Source organism: Danio rerio, chromosome 11 (assembly GCF_052040795.2).
Source record: "Danio rerio strain M-AB ecotype USA chromosome 11, GRCz13ab, whole genome shotgun sequence".
Taxonomy (NCBI): domain Eukaryota; kingdom Metazoa; phylum Chordata; class Actinopteri; order Cypriniformes; family Danionidae; genus Danio; species Danio rerio.
In genome coordinates, this window is record NC_141031.1 from 18,575,079 (window position 1) to 18,597,949 (window position 22,871).

General features: G+C 34.2%; 2 protein-coding genes and 2 long non-coding RNA genes across 19 annotated transcripts in view; 2 read left to right on the plus strand and 2 right to left on the minus strand.

Moving 5' to 3' along the window:
* The window catches only part of LOC147841737 (uncharacterized), a 133,822-nt gene that overhangs the window by 37,899 nt on the left and 73,052 nt on the right, over positions 1-22,871 (plus strand). The window lies entirely within an intron of this gene.
* Positions 279-13,404, plus strand: ctbs (chitobiase, di-N-acetyl-). Of its 2 annotated transcripts, NM_001020729.1 has the most exon segments (7): positions 279-481; positions 4,498-4,636; positions 7,735-7,943; positions 8,027-8,198; positions 8,457-8,554; positions 12,099-12,260; positions 12,831-13,404. In NM_001020729.1, coding segments are annotated over 7 exon segments (1,086 nt in total). In that variant the 5' UTR covers positions 279-364; the 3' UTR covers positions 13,020-13,404.
* LOC148679634 (uncharacterized) lies at positions 7,331-10,470 on the minus strand. The gene is made up of 3 exons (XR_015944898.1): positions 10,418-10,470; positions 9,937-10,037; positions 7,331-9,633 (listed from the first exon to the last, which is right to left on the minus strand). It is a non-coding gene; the product is annotated as an uncharacterized LOC148679634 (long non-coding RNA).
* On the minus strand, positions 13,275-22,864 carry spata1 (spermatogenesis associated 1). 15 transcript variants are annotated; one of them, XM_087273648.1, is made up of 12 exons: positions 22,817-22,864; positions 22,608-22,714; positions 21,695-21,812; positions 21,021-21,074; positions 20,628-20,937; positions 19,988-20,132; positions 19,156-19,210; positions 18,741-18,837; positions 18,537-18,662; positions 15,071-15,255; positions 14,514-14,594; positions 13,275-14,437 (listed from the first exon to the last, which is right to left on the minus strand). In XM_087273648.1, the coding sequence occupies exons 5-12, from the start codon at positions 20,734-20,736 to the stop codon at positions 14,366-14,368; spliced, it is 870 nt and encodes a 289-aa protein (XP_087129774.1). In that variant the 5' UTR covers positions 20,737-20,937; positions 21,021-21,074; positions 21,695-21,812; positions 22,608-22,714; positions 22,817-22,864; the 3' UTR covers positions 13,275-14,365. The 15 variants fall into 15 exon arrangements, with proteins under 15 accessions (XP_087129774.1, XP_087129770.1, XP_087129772.1 ...); XM_087273644.1 differs by having other exon boundaries at positions 14,514-14,612; XM_087273646.1 differs by having other exon boundaries at positions 18,735-18,837.

A 22,871-nucleotide genomic window follows, 5' to 3' on the forward strand; every position in this document is an offset into this window, starting at 1 on the left:
GTTATTGAACTACAAAAACAGTAAAACTTTTGTAATGAAAGTGAGGTAATGAAACGAATGTTTTACTGATTAGTCTTGTATTACTACTACATTACTACATACTACAATACAATGCTCGTATTATTATTGTTGATACTACAAAAAGAGTTAGTATTTGTTAGTATTTAACAATGTCATCAAAATTTTGCCAACAAATCAAGAGGGAATGACGAAACCACGCCTTCTTTGAGACTCTTTCTGACACTCGTTTCTTATACGTATCTCATCTACTGGTTTCATTTCTATGGTGTCACATGTTAGTTAGCTGATTTGTAAACAGAAGTGGTTTGAATTATTATTTTTACATTGTTCTATCGTAAAAAAAATGTCGCTTACTTTGTCTATTTTAGTGCTGACTTTCTGCGTACAGGTGTGGTCCAAGGTTTGCCCTTGTGAACGAAAAGAACTCTGTCAACCTATTAGTTCCCAGCCGGCGTTTGAGGTGAGTGACAGTCCATGATGTTTCGCTTCATCACGGCGTTAAAAGTTAGTCTGGCGTTTAACATTTGAGCCCAAACTGTCATACATAGGCCTACATAAACGTGTGCCCTTTATTTTGCACAAAGTTGAAATTCTCGACAAATACATACAAAGGCTAAATACAGACTAAATTATTGAGAAGTAGCGCTGACAAGATTTTCTTTTTTTAGGCTATAACAGCACATTCAGCATTGCAACTCGTGACTGAGCTGTCAAATATCACCTGATTTCATCACCGTGTACTGCGGTTAGGTCCGAATTTTAGAAAGTAACTTATTTAAGCAGTACTTTTTTTCTTTTTTTATAAGCTGTGTTTCTCTATTTACGTGTCAAAGTAATTATTTATGCACAGGTTATTTAGTGCAAAAACAGAATGGCAGGTTTAAATGGCTAGAGTTCCTGTAAGTAACACTGTTATTTATGTCCCACCCTCTGCTAATAGCCATACCTAATTAAAAAAAAAATACAATTTAAATAGCTTTTTTATAAAATAAATGCATATCACCAATAATAATAATAAAATATTGTAAATATTAACTTTATGTATTGTTGAATTATTTTTAAAACATTTGCTGGAACTGAAAATTAAAATGAAATGCAAATGCATTTTTTTGCTAAGATACAGGACAAAATATGTTTGCAGTTAACATATTAACTGGGTATTAACATATTACATATCAGATATCTCTCTGATTAAGTCAGTAAATCTAGCATATGGGCTATGTTTGTGTTACTTTTTGTGTTATTTTATGTCAGATATCTTTAAAATAAACAAGATTAAGTCAGTAAATTAGCACATATTATTGTTACTTTTGACCTACATGCTACGTCTGAGTTAATGTGTCCCTAATGTCCCTCAAAAGTAACAATGTGGTCTATGCTTAAAATAAAATTATTTTGAAGTTGTTCTACATTTGTAGAAATTTACCACCTGATATTAATAAACCAGACTTATGAGTTTATAAACACCATTTATAAAAACAATTGTAAAATTTTCACAAAACTTGTTTTTTTTTATTGTTGATTTTATAAACTGTACTGAATCGATGTTTTCAATGATTAAGACTGTACACACTTAAAACAATTAAACTTTGACATACTTTGAGATAAATCAAAACAACTGTAAATAAACTTAATATTTTTTATTATATCTTGTTTTGAATTCATTTATTTCCACTGCTTACTACTTTACACTTAAATTAAATAATCTCTGATACAATTGGAGATAAAGGTTTCAAACCAACTGTAATATATTCAGAATATTATTTCTTATTAGGCTTGATTGTGCTTGTATTATTTTATAAACAGTACTAAATTTATGTTTTGGATGATTAATACACTGTACAGACTAAAGTTTAACTAAGTTTGAAGTAAAGGTATTAAATCAACAGTACAATATTCATAATATTATTCTCTATAATGCACAAGTTATGCCTTTATTGTCCTTATACATTGTACAGAATCCATATTTTTTTGTTGTTCAATGTACTTTATTCAACAAAATGTGGATTCAGTACCATATATAAAAACATGGAGAATATATAAATTATAAAAACACAATGGACAATAATATTTGAAATATTTTACAGCTAATTCAATACCTTTATCTCCAACTATGTCAGAGTTCGATTAATTTAAGCGCGTACAATGTATTTAAAATTTCATTTCATAGTCAAATTTGATTTCAAATTCTTGTGCAATATCAGGGATGTTTTTCTTCACATTTTGGTACTAGTGTTACCAAAGAGCATAGAATGAGACATGGGCTTGGGCTCCAATGAAGGGGAGCTTGAGCTCCAACTCCTCCTCCTATAAGCTGTTTTAATGCATACACCCACCCCACCCATAACCCCAACCCCCAGTGACATCATTTGTAGAAGAAGTGCAAGGAAGGAGGAGCTGGAGCTGGAGCTGGAGCTCAGCTCTGCTCAAGTGGCTCTGCAGCGAGCACCATTTGGGCATAGAATCACCAAGAGGCAACAGTCTGTTGCTATTTGGGAAACAGCCACTAGACGTCGCTAGTGTCACACGGCCGCCTAATAAGTACTAATAAGTCTTTCTTTAACAGACAACACTGGGAAAATGCTATTAAAACATACAGTACTGCGACAAAAAATGTACTGTCAGTCTGTTATCAACATCCCATTTTGAAAGTTTCATTTAACATGTCAATAATCATTTGTATTATGCTAAAAGTGACAGCTTTAAGAAAACAAGTATGGTTATTAAACATTTAGTCTGTAAAATAAACTATTAAAAGTGCTGATTATCGCCAGTCTTGTGATTTGTAAGTGTTGTAATGTTGTTTAAATTTTATCTCAGCTTTAATGCACATCATTCATTCATTCATTCATTCATTCATTCATTCATTCATTCATTCATTCATTCATTTTCTTTTTGGCTTAGTCCCTTTATTAATCTTGGGTAGCCACAGCGGAATGAACCGCCAACTTATCCAGCATATGTTTTACGCAGCGGATGCCCTTCCAGCTGCAACCCATCACTGGAAAACATCCATACACAGTCATTGACACACATACACTACGGACAATTTAGTGTACCCAATTCACTTTTGCCGCATGTCTTTGGACATGTGGGGGAAACCGGAGCACCCGGAGGAAACCCACACAAACACGGGGAGAAAGTGCAAACTCCACACAGAAACGCCAACTGACCCAGCCGAGGCTCGACCACTGAGCTTCTTGCTGTGAAATGAACATGCTACCCATTGCGTCACCGTGCAGCCCTTTAATATGCTTTTTAAATTAAAAAAAAAAATAAATAAATAAAAATATATATATATATATATATATATATATATATATATATATATATATATATATATATATATATATATATTTTTTTTTTTTTTTTTTTTTTTAAGCAGCTACTTGCCATTACGACAGCAATAAAATCCAATGGATGGACGATTGTTTTCACTCTAAAATGGTGGAACCACGGGGCTGTTACTGGGCGCTGCTGTTGCAATGGAACGTTCTATTGAGTGTCGCCTCTTGCTGATTCTAATTTCTTTGGTGTTACTGTATATTTGATGTACCTAAATTGTTTAATTTATTTATGTGGTTATTTTTAAAATAAATTAAGTCCTGTGTACCATAATAGGCACGTATTTATATCAATCTGACATTGATGGGCTCAAAATATAGAAGGTGCAAAAAGTTTAACTGGTTTGAAATGTCTAATAAATGTCAAATGTCAAACTAACTTTAATCTTGATAGCTCCAGCTGTCAAAGAGAGTTGCAGTGTGTATGATTCAAAGATATCCTGATCTGTTTGCTATGTCAAATACAGACCAATAAAACACTTTTTGAAATTGTAAAAACTTTGAAACTGTAAAAACATCTGCAAACAAAGTATGAAAGATCTTTACCTAGAGCTAATGATATTGTGTGATATTCCCTTAATGAATATGAAAAATACACAAATGATGTACTTTTGGTTGCATTCATTGCTCCCTTTTGTTTTTGCTGTAGTAGAGCTTCTTTTCAGCTCATAAACCTGGAAGTAAGGTTGTCATGATATTGGAATTTGGTACCAATCAATATTGAAATTTTAAAAACGTCCATTTCCCGCCAACATTTTAACACTGTTTAGAGCGTTCTTAAATAGTGCTGATTTGCCATTGTGTTCACATGCTCAACAAAAGTGACTGTGATTGTCCATGAAGGCCCATTGGGCCTTAGTCTCCAAATTCACCTGTGGTCCCATTCGAACATCTGTGGTTCGACTTGAAAATACATGTTTGAGCTACATCAAGACCACTAAGCAGTGTATGGGAACTGATGAACTTTGTTGAAATTATGGTTTTAGGTTTCTTAGGAGACCTATCACCATCTCATGAAGTTAGTGTCTCATTACGTGGCCTTTGGTTATTGTTGAGGTCATAATGCAATGTCTCATCCATGTGTGTGTAATATACATTAACAAAAAGCTCACAAATGGCATCTTCTTTTCAGGTTTTTGTGTTTGATGTTGGGGAAAAGGCGTGGAAATTTTATGACTGGACCAAAGTGACAACCATTGCTGCTTTTGGACAATATGATGCTGAACTCATGTGTTATGCTCACTCTAAAGGAGTTCGATTGGTCCTGAAAGGTATGGTTCATGTGGATATAAAGCAAATTTATAGTGAAGATGGCCTATTTCCCCGTTTTGTTTTAATCATCTATGGGAGTGTTTTCCAGAGGTGCCAAGTAACAAAGTACAAATACTTTGTCACCTATCCTAAGTAGATATTTTGGGTATCTATACTTATACTTATATTTTAGCTGACTTTTTACTTCTACTCTTTATATTTTTGAACATTTAACTACTTTCTATTGAAAACAGCCTTGTTACTCCTATTTCATTTCATCTAGTTTACATTTCAGGTAGGATTTTTTAGTTAGATATGTGAATTTTCATTCTGTTGATCAATTCCTGACTTTTACAGCCATTCTCACACAGTAAAGAGCAGTGACTATTTACTGTTTTATCTGTCTGCCAGAACACACAGCAATGCATATCAACAGTGGTGGAGTGGAGAATACTAAAAAATCATACTCAAGTAAATGTACTATAACTTGCCCAAAAATGTAGTGCAAGTAGAGTAAAATATGGTTGTAAATATACATAAGTATGAGTAAAAAGGAATACTACTCAAGAGTAGTGAGTATTAAGTATTATGATGTGAACAGCTCATGCGTTTACATGCAATTTGTGCAGGGATGTGTAAACGAAACATTCTGTTGTGCATTAGTAATTGTTTAAGGGCATTTGATGATTTCAGTCCTCATTCAGTAAACATCCATCTTCTTATCAGTGACAAGTAGTCTACACTACCTGACAAAAATCTTGTTGTTGATCGAACTTGACTTGAAAGTGGCAGAAGGTTTTTCTAATGAATCATCTGTTGAATTGCATCCCAAACATCACAAATACTGCACAACTATCGGAACTTGCATGGACCCAAGATTCTCAGAGAAATCAGTCATGTTTGGTGAAAGAAATATCATGGTTTTGGGTTACATACAGTATGGGGACGTGCAAGAGATCTGCAGAGTGGATGGCAACATCATCAGCCTGAGGTATCAAGACATTTGTGCTGCCCATTACATTACAAACCAACAGAGAAGATAAACTCTTCATGAGGATTGTGCTCTTTCTCATACTTCAGCCTCCACATCAAAGATCCTGAAAGCAAAGAAGGTCAAGGTGCTCCAGGATTGGCCAGCCCAGTCACAAGACTGACACATGAAGGAGGAGGCATTGAGGATGAATCCAAATAATTTTGATGAACTCTGGGAGTCCTGCAACAACGCTTTCTTTGCTATTCCAGATGACTTTATTAATAAGTTGTTTGAGTCATTGTAGTGATGTATGGATGCAGTCCTCCAAGCTCATGGGAGTCATAATATTCATTATTTTTCCACTGCACCCAGACTTTATATTTTATACCGTACATTATTCCTTTTAAGTGGCAAGACATTTGTTTGTTTTTTTAGCAAAGCCAGACCTTACTGTCTTAATTAAATTAATAAAAATCAAGGCATGATTATATTTTATTTTGGTAAAATATATGTAATCTAGAGGCCTTTGCCCCTTTATATAAGCCATTGTGATACCAAAAGATCAACTGGAAGTCAAGTTATTATTTGTTGTTCTTAAAAATTCAATAGGTTGCGAGACTTTTGTCAGGTATTGTCTAAAGTCGTTCAGTTATTGCATTGCATCTCTTCTTGCACACTTCCAAATGGTTTGTTGCACTTATGTAGCGCAAATGTCTTGAAGTTGTTCAGTTTGATGAAATTTACTTTCCATGTGCAATTTGATTGGACAAGGATAACAGGACTGATTACTCTACTTTAGCCAATCCCCAGAGACAAGAAAATAAAAAAGTGACCTCAGGTTAAAGGAAAATATTGAAGTAAAAGTAGCAATACGGCCCTAAAAATGTACTCAAGGGAACGTAAAAGTACACAACTTAGTAAATTACTATTCCTGATAAAAAATACTCAATTACAGTTTATTTTAGTATTTGTAATTTGTTACTTTACAACAAGCCTCTCAGTCCAGCATCTTTAAAGTAAAACTTTTAATCTACGAACAGCTAAAAAGTTACAAACAGCTATGAAGACTGCTTATATTACTCATAAGTAGGCCCACACGAAATCTGTCACGCAGATTTCCGTCATTTTTTAGCCCATCATTGATTCTGTTTATTTAATTACTTGTGTAAATTTATATTTATTCAGTTTTTAAATGAATTTCAGTAATATTATTGACTAATATGAAAATGATCATATAATTTCTTTACAATACAGTTAGCAAAGTAATATTTTCTGTCGTTTAGTAGAGATATTATATAGAAGACTTGCTTTGTTTACCAAATAAAGTTTATGTAACTGGATTTGCATTGTTAACATTAAATACAAGTTAAAAAGGTATTACTTTTTGTTCATAAATTAAGTTTTTTAGTTATGTTACTCCAAGAATCATTCTACATAAATCCGCAGATTTTTCACAAAATTCTGCCCAGAAATAGCAAAAAAAAAGTAATTTAATGTCCGCAGATTCTTTCTGGCCCTAATCATAAGCTGTGTGTATTTTGTGTGTGTGAGGTACTATGAGGGGTTGTTGTACTCACACTACATCTGTAGACAAAGCCCAAATTTTTACACAAACATTTTACTATAACATTATAGACATTATGGTTTTTAGAAACATAACAAGTAGAGTAGTGCACAACAGGCCCCTGTGGTATGGCCTAAGCTATTATCCTTAATGCCATTTTTTCATTATTTTTTATTTACACAACTGCTATAACTACAGCTACCTCTACTACCACCACCACCACTTACAATCTACAAGAAGTAGTTTAATAACATGTTCTTTTACTTGAGTACAAATCTTGACTTGATACTTCTACTTTTAGTTTTCTTTAAACCCTAGTATCAATACTTCGACCCATGTAATGAATGTAAATACTTTTGAGACCAAAATATACATACCTTATACCTTATACATACCTGTTCTCAACAAGAAACTGCTTCATCAAAAAGAGAACTGAGCTTTTCAGATTACCCGGGATGAGTTTTTTAAACAACCCTAAGTATGAGCAACTATAATTGTGGCTGTCAATGAATCAACGATAAAGCAGACTTTCAAGTTAGTGTTTTGGTTACTGCATGTGTGATGCTTCAAATGTTCTGCAGGAGATGTACGACTCCCAGAAATTGTGGACCCAGTAAACAGGACCGCTTGGATCCAGGGAAACGTTAAACTGGCAAAGAGTCAGTTCATGGATGGAATAAACATAGACATTGAGCAGGCAGTGGAGACCGGTTCCCCTGAATACTATGCTTTGACAGACCTTGTCAAAGAAACCACTGAGAGTTTTCACACAGAGATCCCAGGCTCTCAGGTAAAACAACATGTCATAGAAAATGATGCCAGATAGCTACTTTTAAAGTTCCTGATTATATACTGTTGTATCTTGAACTATAGGTATCGTTTGATGTGGCTTGGTCACCCAAATGCATCGATAAGCGTTGCTATGACTACATCACCATTGCTGATTCGTGTGATCTTTTGTTTGTTATGTCATATGATGAGCAAAGCCAGATCTGGGGTGATTGCATTGCAATGGCAAATGCCCCCTATGACCAGACATTAACAGGCAAGTGATTTATTTATTTTAGATAAAAATGTAAACAGTTAGATTTTTTGAGGCATTAAAATAATTCATTTTGCACTTCATCACTTTTGCACATTTTGTAGCTTGCATAACCTAACCGAAACACCATTGTTATACACCTGAAAGGACAAATGTCAAATCTAACATCTAATCACATTTAAACAGTTGATTGACTCAACATTAAAAATAAGGCTTGTTTTCATGTATCCGTGGTGTAATGCACACCTATTTGCCTTTTAGCTTATGATCAGTACATCAGCATGAACATAGATCCAAAGAAACTTGTGATGGGCGTTCCATGGTACGGCTATGACTACAGCTGCCTAAACTTCTCAAAAGTAAGCTACTTATACATTTTTTTTTTAGATCTTCAATTACTGAAAATGGCATGCACTACACAAAATGGAATAAAATGTGATTTAATGTAGTACTCTAAATATTGTCAAAGTCAACTCATCTTTATTTCTATAGCACTATACTCACCCTTCTTTTTTCTGTTGAACACAAAATAAGTGATTTTGAAGAAAGTTAAGAACCTGTAACCGTTAACAAATAATAAAAAATTAATTAAAAAAAACAAGTGAAGGCTTTAATTTTTTCAGTTTTTTTATTTTTGCTCTCACTTTAACATAAATGAAGAAAAGAGAATAAAAAGCCATAACAGTATTTCAGATTTCTATTTCTGTTTAACGGAGAGCAGATTTATTTCCACACATTTCTAAGCATAATAGTTTTAATAACTCATTTCTAAAAACTGATTAATTTTATCTCTGCCATGATGACAGTAAATAATATTTTACTCAATGTTTTTCAGGATACTTTTATACAGCGTAAAGTGACCATTAATGGCTTAACTAGGTTAACTAGGCAGATTAGGGTAATTAGGCAAGTTATTGTATAATGATGGTTTGTTTTGTAGACAATTGAATAAAAAATTAGCTTAAAGGGACTAATAATGTTGTCCTTAAAATGGCTTTTAAAAATTTTAAAACTGCTTTTATTCTAGGTGAAATAAAAATACTTTCTCTAGAAGAAAAAATATTATCAGACATACTGTGAAAATTTCTTTGCTCTGTTAAACATCATTTGAAAAATATTTTAAAAAGGAACAAAAAAATCAAGGGGTGGGGGGCTAATAATTCTGAGTTCAACTGTATGTCACTGTTGAAGTTTAGTTCAGTTGAATTCAGTTCAATTTAATACAAATGTCAATGTTAAAGGACAACCCAATGAAGAGCAGTTCCACTAGCCGGAACCAAGCACGCAAAAAGTGCAGTAGCAATTGTAATAAATATTATTTTAATTGATTTCTTTCTTCTGCTTAAATTTTTTGCATAATTTACACAATTCTCACTTCTAGATATAATTTTGCAGAATATATATATATATATATATATATATATGTAGTTCCATCAGTCTGAAAAAGTAAGATGTCTAAACTAAGTTGTCAAGACTGTTACTTGCTTTTTAAAGAGGGTTGACTTTTGTGATCTTTGGTGTATTTATGGTATATTGTTAAAGCTTAAAGGTGCTGTATGTAAGTTTTTGACTTTTCTAAAGCATAACAATACCATATTACGTTTGCAGATATTTAAGAAACATGCTAACTGAACATTCTTGTTTATCTAAAAAACGGCTGTCTTTGTTTTGGTCATTTAACACGCCCAAGGCCACTTTAGTCAATTATATTTCAGCAATCTGGATTGCTTTGGTGGAAAACTGTGTATTTTGTATTTCGTTCATTCAGTCAGGAAAGCTCTCAAAGTGTGTGTCCGCGACCTCCGATGGGACCTCCGATGCACAGAGACACAGATTCAGGGCCTTATCATACACCCGCCGCAAAATTGCTCTTACACCCAATTAACACATGCTGCCTACTGCCATCTAAAACCTTGTCTTAATTGAACTTTAACATTAGCATATTTAATAATCATTCCATGATTGCAAATCATTCAGATAATGTTCCTAGTTTAACACTTGATGGTTTTTAATGTTGTTGTTGTTCTAGACAAAAGTTATGTGGCTAATTTCCTTGATTTTCTTGAAGTGTTTTTTATACAAAATATAAAAATAATGATTTTATCTGGGTTGTATCTATATAGGGTCACCACAGCGGAATGAACTATATATATAATATATATATAAGTGTTTGTCCGCGACTGAAATGGGACCTCCGATGGACAGAGACACAGATTCAGGGCCCTATCATACACCAGCCGCAATGTGGCGCAAGGCGCGACGCAATTGTTGTTTGCTAGTTTCAGCTTGGCGTTAGAGTTTTTTGATGTTTTGCGCCACGCTGTTTAAATAGCAAATGCATTTGCCGCATACGTGCACCCATAGGCATTCTAGTCTAAAAAAGAAGGAGTGTTGAGGCACATTGCTGGTGCGTTGCTATTTTAAGAAACTTTAATAGACTCTTCTATAGACCAGAACAAATGTGGTCTTTTGTCCAGCGCAGAGCGCGTTAATTTTGCGCCTCGCTTACACATTGTTTAATACAAACAGGATGTACAGCAATTCGCAAATATCTTTACATATTAAAAAGAATTAAAATATTAAGGATATATATAGGATATAATAAGTATATATATATAGGATATAAATATAAAAGATTAAAATATTAGAAAAAATATAATTTTCTACCCTACATAAATATAAAAACCATACTTTCATGCCTTCTTCATCTCAGGGGGCTTTTTCAGTTATTCATAACAATTTGCTTTTGTATAATGTTATCATTATTAGCAGTATTATTTATTATATGCTTATTTATATTTGTTTTTATTAAAAACAAGCTTAGATTTTAGACATCTGTCAGGTTTTAGACTATATGGGGCATAGCATGTGTATTTGGATATAACTCAGTTTTTTGACCACACTTTGTTTTTATTGTTCATTTATTAGTTTGCTGGAAATTAGAATTGAATTTAGAAACAGTTTTAAAACAAATCTTTGCGCTTAACAAACAAAATTATTATTTATAGGCTAATATATGTCTGTGCGTACAAGAAGTTTCCCTATCCACAAGAGTGAAAGTAAACAATGAGGAACTCATCTGTCATTCTCAAGCTGTAAATGCTCTGTTTAACTGTTTTCTCTTTAGTGAAGGGTTCAGTTTTTCCACTTACAAAGTCCGTCAAGTAAATAGCAAATGCGCTATGGTGCGATCCAACTGATTCTTAAAGGTAATGGGAGATAAGACTCTGATTGGTTTATTCTCAAAACACACCTATAACTCATTAAGAAAATAAGCTCAACCCTTTTAGATCATGCGCCACAACGCAAAGTGGATTTTTTCATCCTTATATTAGAAAAAGTGGATTCCAACACACCCTTAATGCGTTTGCGCCTTGCGCTTTGCACATGGATTGTCAAAATAGAGCCCTCAGAGTTCCACATGAGGTGGCTATTATTTAGCAAATAATATAAATATTAAATGTAATGTAAACATTAGGTGAGCAGGTTACATTGTAACCCCGTGTCCTAACAGCATGAAGAGATTTGCAGTGATAAGAAATTTAACTGTTTGAATAGAGCACTCACTGCACACCAATGAAATGGTAAGGTTTATAATCTACATACTTAATACATATTAAACCTCTTTAACATTATTAAATGTACATGCTGAATCACTGATATGTGTTGGCTTGCACTGAGTCACAGTTCTAAAGTTCAGTTTCGCTCCTGTTGGTGTCATCAATCTGGCAACCTGCGTTTGCATGTGTTTTGAACCAGGCGTGCATTACCTAGTTCAACCACTAGATGTCAAACTTACATACTGCAAGAGGATCAGGAAAAAATGCATATAAAACAGAATGCCTAGCCGATAAAAAATGATAACTAATTGAAATCTGTTTGCACTCTTTTCTATTCTGGAAGGATGGAGTATGTACTATTCCAAAAGTGCCTTTTAGAGGGGCTCCGTGCAGTGATGCATCCGGCAGACAAATTCCCTACAGCATCATGATGAAACAGATCAACAGCTCAATATCAGGACGACTGTGGGATGAGAAACAGCGAGCTCCATATTATAACTATAAGGTACAGCATCAGTGTTATGTGTCTTATTCAAACTACTTACAACAGTATAAAATAAATATCTGTAAACATATTCTAGTATGATTTCAAGTGAACAGTTTTTACTGATTTAAGGAACATACTTCAAAAAACTTTGATTTAGAATTCAATTTTTGTCTTGTTTCTAGTACAAATTTCTAAAAATTCATAAGCAAAACAAACCATCTTGTTATAAGAAATTCTATGCCAAAATTAAGTGAGTTTTTCTTTAAAACAAGCTAAATAATCTGCCAAAAAAAATCTGATTTTAAAAGGAAAAGCTTGATTATTTTTGCTTACCCCATTGGCAGATTAATTTGCTTGTTTTGAGGTAAAAAAAAAAAAAACATTTCATTTTGGCAAATTATTTCTTAAAACAAGGAAGTATTATTGGATCGTCTAGAAAATGCTTCTTCATTTACGAAGTTTTACTTATTTGGACTAGAAACAAGACAAAAAAATCTAAGCAAGAAAAGCATTTATCACAGTCTGGATGCAATGCATTTTAGAAAGTCATATTCTTTCTCCAAAAATTAATTCAGTTTTTATTTGCAGGACACAGAAGGAATGGTCCATCAGGTGTGGTACGATGACCCAGAAAGCATTGCTCTGAAAGCTGCCTATGTAATGCAACATGGTTTGAAAGGAATTGGAATGTGGAACGGAAATCTCTTGGATTACAATGGCGATCCAATTGCCCAAAAACAGACTGTGGACATGTGGAATGCTCTTATACCCAATTAACACATGCTGACTACTGCCATCTAGGTTTTGCCATCTAAAACCTTGTCTTAATTGAACTTTAACATTAGCATATTTCATAATCATTCCATGATTGCAAATCATTCAGATAATGTTCCTAGTTCAACAATTGATGATTTTTAATGTTGTTGTTGTTCTAGACAAAAGTGATGTGGCTAATTTCCTTGATTATCTTGGAAGTGTTTTTTATACAAAATATAAAAATAATGATTTTATCGGGGTTGTATCTATATGGGGTCATCATAGAGGAATGAACTATTATACTATATATAAGCCAAAGGAAAATGAATGAATGATTTTATGTTGTCAGCAAGGGACGCATGTCATTTTTTAATCATCCTCTCTCATAAATCATCTTAACCTGCAATCAACTATAACTCAATAGGTTTGTTTCACCAAAACATGTTAACAATGTTTTAAAATGATTGCTCTATATCCTGACACAACAATTCATTTGGTTATGTGTACAGTGCAGGGGAATTCACACTTAATCTGTAAACAGCCAGGCTAAACCTAAAAAAGGAGATGTTGGATTTTGCACATTAGTCAAACTGCAGAGATCCCTTTAAAACTAGCTTTTCTGCTTTATATAAATGTAAATTTGCATTTACACATCGTTTAATAATTTGCAGCGAAAGCTGCAGTCATCTTATTTCTTAGAACACATACTCTACCTGACAAAAGCCTTGAAAAAGCCTTGTCAGTCTATCCAAGTTTTGGTAACAACAAATAATAGCTTGACTTCTAATTGATCATTTGGTGTCAGAAGTGGCTTATATGAAAGGCAATAGCCACTAGATAATGCTTGTTTTACCAAAATAAGATATGATCATGTCTTGATTTATAGTTAATTAGGACAAAAGTCTTGTCACTTAATAGAAATAATGTACAGTATGGAATATAAAGTCATGGTGCAGTGCCAAAAGAATTAATATTGTGTATGACTTTCATGAGCCTGGGCGAATGCATCCATACATCTCTGCAATGACTCAAATCACTAATAAATAAAGTCATCTGGAATGGCAAAGAAAGCATCCTTGCAGGACTCCCAGAGTTAATCAAGATTCTTTAGATTCATCTTCTATGCCTCCTCTTTCATCTTGGCCCAGACATGCTCAATAATGTTCATGTCTGGTGACTGGGCTGGACTGTGCTGTATTTGTGATAATTGAGATGCAGTTCAACAGATGATTCATTGGTAAAATCTACCTTCTGCCACTTTTCCAAATGATCAACTAGAAGTCAAGTTATTAATTGTTGCTCTTACAACTGGGATCGACGACAAGACTTTTGTCAGATAGTGTAGACCTGTTTTCAACCTGCTTTCTTTACAACTGAGCCCTTTTTTCCATCAGTTCTGCTCTCAAGGCTCGTAGTTCTGTGGCTGCTTGCTTCCTCAACTAGACAAACGGGGAAAAAAGGAAAAAATGAAAAGCTGAAACAAACAACAGAATTGACTAGTGTTTTTTATAATACCTTGATCTCTGTGGCCAGTTTCATTTTAGCGTCGTCCACATTTTTCCTCAGGTTATCAATTTCACTGCTTTCCGTCATAATCTGGATTATTAACTCATTCTGTTATTTACAAAGCACATTGTTTTTACTTAAGTTAAAATATCAAGACACAAATATTATATGTGTGTGTGTGTGTATATATATATATATATATATAACTCCTTAGCAAGTTATATAAATATGTATGTATATATATATATATATATATATATATATATATATATATATATATATATATATATATATATATATATATATATATATATACATATATATATATATATACATATAAATATATATATATATATATATATATATATATATATATATATATACATATAAATATATATATATATATATATATACATATATATATATATATATATATATATATATATATATATATATATATATATATATATATATACATACATATTTATATAACTTGCTAAGGAGTTCTACAAATGGGTTATGATTAATTTACTGAAATGAGAAGCAAGATTAGCATTTGAATCTACCTTTAACCTTGAGCTTGACCGCTTCCTTGTTTGGGTTCGGTGTTTGGCACCATCTCTGGCTTGGAGTTGTTGCAGCATTTTACTGTAGAACGTGTGAAGTTCCTGCTGTATTCCTTTAAGCTTGTCCTCTAGACTAGTTGTGGATTTCTTAGTGTCAAAATATTGCCTCTTCCACCTGTCACGTGCTTCAGGGGGCATACAAAAAAGGAATCATTTACACACTCTATAATATTCAAACAAACACAAATCAGACAAAATTCAAGAGAGAAGGAAAATCGAAAATAATATGAAAAGCATAACCTAAAGATATCCAAATTTAAGGTGTACTGTGCAAATTAAAATGAAAACCCTCAAAACATCTTAGGTTTTGCTTAGAATCACCTAAATGTTCATTTTAAACTCTGGAACAGTTTACCATGAGCAGATGAATCAAAGGAAGGAACATTTCAGAGTACACAAGTCCCATTGTGTTTTTTTGAAAGCTACATACACCCAAATCACACAATCATGAGGGGGCAGGGGTGGGGGGTATCTCTTCACCAATGTGCCGCATTGTGCAGCAAAGTGGAGCCACAGGACAACAGCGCCAGTGCACTCACCACAAAGTGTAGTGGAGAGATAGTGATACAGCCAATTTGGTAGATGGGGATGATTAAAAGGCCATGATCAGTGAGGGCCGATGGATGGAATTTTGCCTGGACACTGGGTATGCACCCCTACTCTCTACGAAAAGTGACATAGGATTTTTAATGACCACGGTTTTTTTAAGGACCTCGGTTTAACGTCTAAACCGGAAAACGGCGCTAACTGACAGTATTGTGTCCCCTTCATTATACTGGGGCATCAGGACTGCCACAGATCACTGGTTGAGTACCCCATGCTGGCCTCACTGACACCATTTCCAACAGCAACCTAGTTTTTCATGCAGTCTTCATCCAGGCACTGACCAGCCCAGCTCAACAATCTTCGAAACGGATCAATATGTTTAGGTGGGCTTAAGGATGGACATTCAAATTCTGATGTTTTAGAATTTAAATTAAAATTCAGTAAATCGCCACCTCAAATTTTCATTTTCTAATTAGATTAGATTGTATATTTTACTGCCCTGTCATCTTTGAAATAAGTGTATACTCTGTCCCTAAAAATGGTTTGGGTTTAAGTTTAGGTCACAGTTTTTTACTACTTGCTTATTAAGATATTAACTGTTCATTAGCAGTTTTAAAGTATATGATCATATTCTACAACAGGTGTGACCAACCCTGTTCCTGGAGATCGACCTCCCTGCAGATTTCAGGAACAGGGTTGAGCACCACTATTCTACAACCTACCCAAATCCTAAACCCAACTTCTAACCTACTAACTATTATTAAACAGCTTATCAGTAGTTTATTAAGTCGGTAGTGTTAATAAATGATTGGTTAATACCATGAATTGTCACCTAAAGTTTTACCAATTTTTGTACTGATAAATATTATCTGTCTGTGGATAATAATCTAGAACAGAGATGCCCAAACTAGGGCCTGCAAATTAAAGTTGGCCCATGCTACCCTTTGATTTGGCCCACCATTCCATTTGAGAAAAGAAGGAGATCAATGGGAAGGTGGTTGGGGTGAAAATCTCTGACAGAGATCATTCATTCATTTTCTTGTCGGCTTAAGTCCTTTTTTTAATCCAGGGTCACCACAGTGAAATAAACTGCCAACTTATCCAGCACGTTTTTACGCAGCGGATGCCCTTCCAGCTGCAACCCATCACTGGGAAACTCCACACACACACACACACACACACACACACACACACACTACAAACAATTTAGCCTACCTAATTCAACTGTATCGCATGTCTTTAAACTGGGGGGAAAACCGGAGCACCCGGAGGAAACCCACGCGAATGCAGGGAGAACATGCAAACTCTACACAGGAACGCCAACTGAGCCGAGGTTCGAAACAGCGACCCAGCTTCCTTCTTTCTGACAGAGATCGTCATCTCAAATTAAATGTAACTACTTGTTTGTTTGCTTTGTAATTTCTTTTGTTTTGTTTATTAATCTTCTTTTTAAAAATATGAATATTGTCATTCGAAATATAGAAGGCAATGCACAAGACATTGGCTTGCAAATCAAGGCAAAGGCATGTGCAGCTTAGTGTATTAAGCATTGAATTCCATTGTGTTATTAATATGACCGTTTATGTTTTTACTAATAAGTTCATCATATTTCTTTTCTAAATATACTGCATTAGTTAATAAAATTTAAAACAATGATTTGTAACTTTTTTTAAATATTAGGAAATTAATTAGGAAATTACTCAAGGAAACTTTGATGTAATAAAATTTGGTATATTTACCTTTGGCCCACAGCCCTCAATCATGTTTGGCCCTTCATAAGAAAATGTTTGGGCACCCGTGGTCTAGAACAGGGTTCACAACCTTTTTTAGTCTGTGACCCCTAAAATAACAACGCCAGTAACTCGCAACCCCAAATATCCTCTGAGGTGGTCATAAGTATAGGCTACAAACTCAAAATGGCTCAAACACACCAATAGGCCCAAGTCTGTTTTTTATTTAATTTTGGAGAATGCCACTCTGAGATCATCATCCATGTTCAGTCGTGGCCTAGATTTAATTTTATTGTATGCGAGTGCCATAAAGGTGTCAAAAGGTTTACCCTGGTGCCATAAAATCAATCTGCTGCATCTGACCCTATTGCTGTGTCTTTAATCTAATGTAATGAGACCCCAGGGGCCACAATCCAAAGGGGAAAAAATGTGTGTTGTTTTATAAGTATTAAATACTATTATTATCGTCTCTAGCATATGGACAAAATATTCTAATAGTTTCATAAAATGAATAAGATTTTTGAAAATCACCAAGCGACCCCCACTTTGGGAACAACTGGTCTAGAAGGTATATGCCAGAATGGTTAAGAGTCATGAAAATGTACATTCTAGATTTACAGGGTCTTAAACTTAAGCCCCATGTTGACCTGCAGGTCAAAATGACCAGTGACCATTATAAGAGCAGCAGTGTTTTGTTTTTATTTTATTTTGTAGTCTGACAACTTTTTCTAAAATGACAAAAATATATAAATAAATACTGCTATAAACTTTTTACACCTATACATTTATATTAAGCATTGAAAAATGTAAACATTTAACTTAGCAAAAAACAAGTGGTGGCCTCTAATTAAACATTGATAAAATACTGCCCACTGACAAGGGAAATGCTGAACATTCACACAAGGTTTGGGATTATTAGCAAAACAGATATGAGAAAGGAAAAAAAAAATTTTTTTGAACTGAAAGCGAGTCATTTTAGACTCAGGACGAAAGAATTACAGAACATTTTAAAACCCCACAAGGGGTTAAACTCCACAGAAATGCTTTGACGGGAACTGATGCAACACGTATTTACATTGCACATCACATAGAAGCTAAGAGGTGTACATATTTGTTATTTAAAGCCATACCTTGGTTCCTACGATGTCTGTTAAGAGCTAAAAGCACTCTGCCCTTTTTCAAAAGCATTTGTCTTGTTTTTTCAAGCTCTTTCCTTTGCTCTTTGAGTAGCTTAATTTCCTTTTTATACTCATTGCCTGAAAGCATAACATTTTAAGCATGGTATTATAAAACAAGAATGGCAAAAGCATCCATTAGTAACCCCTTACTATTACTTGTAGTTGTTTGTGGTGTAAAAAATTCCAAGGAATAGGCGGACAGTGGAGAATTGCTCTCTGCTGGTATTGGAGAGTTTGGTCGACTCATGAGAACCTGTAAAAACACATAAAATACACACTGAAAGCTTCTTACAACAATGTCAAGAACACACTTTTCAACAACCAGCTGTGTGAGGAATTTTACTCAGCCACTAAACTCATGGTGTCTTTACAAGAGTGAGGCATTTACAGTTGTGTAACTTCCTGCATTGTCTAGGCGATCTCTACTTAACCTTCAGAAACTCTTAACAGGGTCAGCTGAAATTCAGAATTTGAACTACAACACTGCATTCTGTACAAAACTGGAATGATAAATATATTAAAACAATGGATGTATCAAATGTAATATGAGACAAATATGACGATCCCTTACCACATTTTCTGTTTTTCCTTCGCTTGATTTCAGTGTCAGAGAACTACTTAATTTCCTAGGTACATAAAATAAGTTAGTAAAGGTAACTAAATATTTCATATAGATAATGTTAGTAACCTATACTTACCGGCCACTTTATTAGGTACACCCTAGTACCTGGTTGGATCACCTTTTGCTTTCAGAACTGCATTAATCATTCGTGGCGTACATTCAACAAGATACTAAACTTTTTCCTCAGAAATTTTGGTCCATATTGACATGATAGCATAACATAGTTGCAGCAGATTTGTCTGCTGCACATCCATAATGTAAATCTCCAGTTCCACCACATCCCAAAGGTGCTCTATTGAACTGAGATCTGGGGACTGTAAAGGCCATTTGAGTGCAGTCAACTCTTTGTCATGTTCAAGAAACCAGACTGAAACAATTTGCGCTGTAAGACATAGTGCATTATCCTGCTGGAAGTAGCCATCAAAAGATGGGTACACTGTGGTCATAAACGGATATACATGGGACCAGTCTGGCCATTCTCCTTTGACCTCTAGCATCAATACGGCAAGACCAGCCCATCTGGCATCAACAACCATGCCACATTCGAAGTTGCTTATCACCTTTCTTCCCCATTCTAATGCTCGGTTTCAACTGTAGTAAATCGTCTTGACCATGTCTACATGCCTAAATGCATTGAGTTGCTTTTTTTGTGATTGGCTGATTATAAATTTGCGCTAACAAGCAGTTGGACAAGCAGTTGTACCTAATAAAGTGGCCTGTGAGTGTATATTTCAAGTCAACTGACTTTGACAATGAGTAAAGGGCAAAAGAATCAAGATACCTTGTCAGGCCATGAGTATCGTCAAATGCCTCCAATGCCTGTGAGGCTCCCGTGTTTTTTGCATTCCTTTTAAAATAGCGTTTCTTTTTTGCAGTTGCATTCATTTCTACTTGAGAAAAGCCTTCCTGCTTGGCAAGTTGTCTGTCTGCATTGAATAAATAAAACACAAAGACCCCCAAAATGATTAAGTATTTAAGTAAAAGAAAGTGTTGATTATATTAAACAATTTGTAAGGAAATTTGCCCTCAACAAAAGGATTTTGTAATAATGATAATTATCGTGCTGGAATATTATTATTTATTTGAGCACATTGGTTCAACAGTCATGGAGTACTCTACTAATAAACTAATTCTACTACAGCTAGATTTGAAAACCCCAGAAAAATGCTGCACTAATCATTGGTAAATTCAAACTTAAAGTAGAACATAATGGCAAAGTACCTGCTACACTTTAACTTAGAAGTGTTATTTAAACAGTATTTTCTTTGAAGGCAAAATGTAGCCAAATTGTAGCAAAGTTCTCTGTAGTGCAACCAAATGAATAATCAGTAAATAGTACATTTCGCCCTTATGTTGTACAAGAGGCACTACACAAGCACAACTGGTTTTCAAGAGCGATCCTGCGCTAAAGTTCTTCATACCATGCTGTTTGTTTATGGACTCCATCTGCTCATGTGCACTGTATGTTGGAAGAGGAGTGTCAGTGTATTCTGCATCTTCATCACTCTCCTCCTCCTCTGCCTCCTGCATCAGGACAGACTGCCGAGGGCCTATATTAATCGAAGGGAATTTAATGGGCTCTTTTATATTGGCAGGTGCACATGTTGGTCTGAGCAAATTATGACTGTGATGGTCGGTGCTGCTAACTAAAGTCTCAGGGCTGAAAGTGCTAGAACAAAGATCACTGTCGTTCTCTAGCACAGGCAAAAGGTAGATCTCAGGAAAAGGAGCCTAATGGGAGAATACAAACACATTTCATAGTATTTTTCATTTGACAAACAACATTTTGTTTGTTTTAGATAGTAAACACTTACAAAAGGAGGAGTAAATGATTTTACTGTCAGTTCCCTCTCTTGCCTCAATTTGACCTGTGATTGAAAATATAGTTAATTTATTTCCACTTTATATTTTGTGATTCTCAAGGGCAAATGTGCATTGGGCAAATCAATGGGCAAATTTTGCCAAATTCTATTGCAATTTAAATATTCCTACCTTTACATATACACTGTAAGAAATGTGTAAATTAAGATTTTCCTTATTTTGTGATTTACAATTTTTTTTTATTTTATTTAGGATTGTGAATTTCATTATGGGACCTTCATCTCACTTCTGTCAACTTTTGAAAGTGCATTGTATTGACATTTTAGTTATGTTGAACTAATAATATATAAAGATTTAAGTATGTAAAATAACAGAAAATGTACAGGGAGTTTACTACAAAGTTTTGGTAGTGTAATATACAACACCAACCCAGACAATATATCAGTTTAAACTATTAAAAATGTTGATAAAACTTTTTTAAACTTTTCAGGGTTAGAAGTTGTTGAAATAAAGATCAAGGTCCCAAAATGCAATTCAAAATTCAGAAATAAATGGGGAAAATTAAACACAAAAGACAGAAAACTACTAATTTCCGGATTTTCCTGCAATTTATCTGCTATTATTCATCTACATAAAAGTATATTATTTAGCAAAGACAGACACTTACCAATGCAAAACTTCTGCCAACACATTTCAAAAAAATGTATTTCTCAGCAATCCTGTCAAGCCCTAGGATTGATCCAAGTTCAGATCTGAGATCCGACAGGCTCGCTTCTGAATCAACTCTGAGACAAAACCCAATATGAATGACATATGAAGACAGCACACCAAAATAAAAAACACTACAGTAATTTATTGTAAATACAAAAGTTTTTGAACCATAAAGTGTATTATACTGTATATTATACTTACAACAGTTTGGTAATGAATGCTACAGCATGTAGTATTAACTATAATAACCAATAAACTATGACACATATTGCAGTATACTAGTGTAAAATTGACATATTTACTACAGCAATCTGATGTTTTGTAGCATATATAGCTGCAAAGAACTAAGCATACTTGAGTATTTTAATAATTGTAGAATTGCAACAACAGATATCCAACTACTTTAACCTTTCAAAACGAGTATTGTATTAAAAATAAATAGGTATTTTACATGAGGGTCAGCACATGGTTCTAATTTTGTATTTTTGAATCATATGTGGGGATTTATAAATACACATTAGGCTATTTTTTAGAGCTTATCACAATGTCCATCTTTGTTACAAAAAAGTGAACATAATATGAAACGTAACACTATTACATTGTAGGCTATTAAATGTAAACTTTGTGCTATGCTCAAATTCAACACAAACACTTACTGACACAATTCTTCTGTGAAAGCGGCTTCTTTACCAATACATGTTCTAAAGAAAGGGTCATTAAACAGGTCGTGACAAATAGTTCTTCTCATTTCCCTTATTAAAAGCGGTATAGCCTACTAGCCTATTTGTGGTCAACGTAATCCAACTTAAAAAATATAATAATTTAAACAATGACGACGAACTATCACCAAACTCAAGAAAGTATCTGACCTGATAAATCCAGCTGAGATGAACGAGTCCACAGCTGCAGCTGATACCTTATTCAGCCTCCGATCAAACTGATCTTCAGGTACAAAAAACACGTGCAGTTCCACAAGCTTCATTAAAAAATAAAACAGTAAAACACATAGAATAAAAACTCTAGGCTTAAATTATCTGTCGTTATTTAGAAAATACCTCTGTGATTTCAGTCTCCTTGCCTGTAAACCCGCTCATGGTCACATTGATTCAGCAGATGATGAGTGTGCAGCGTGT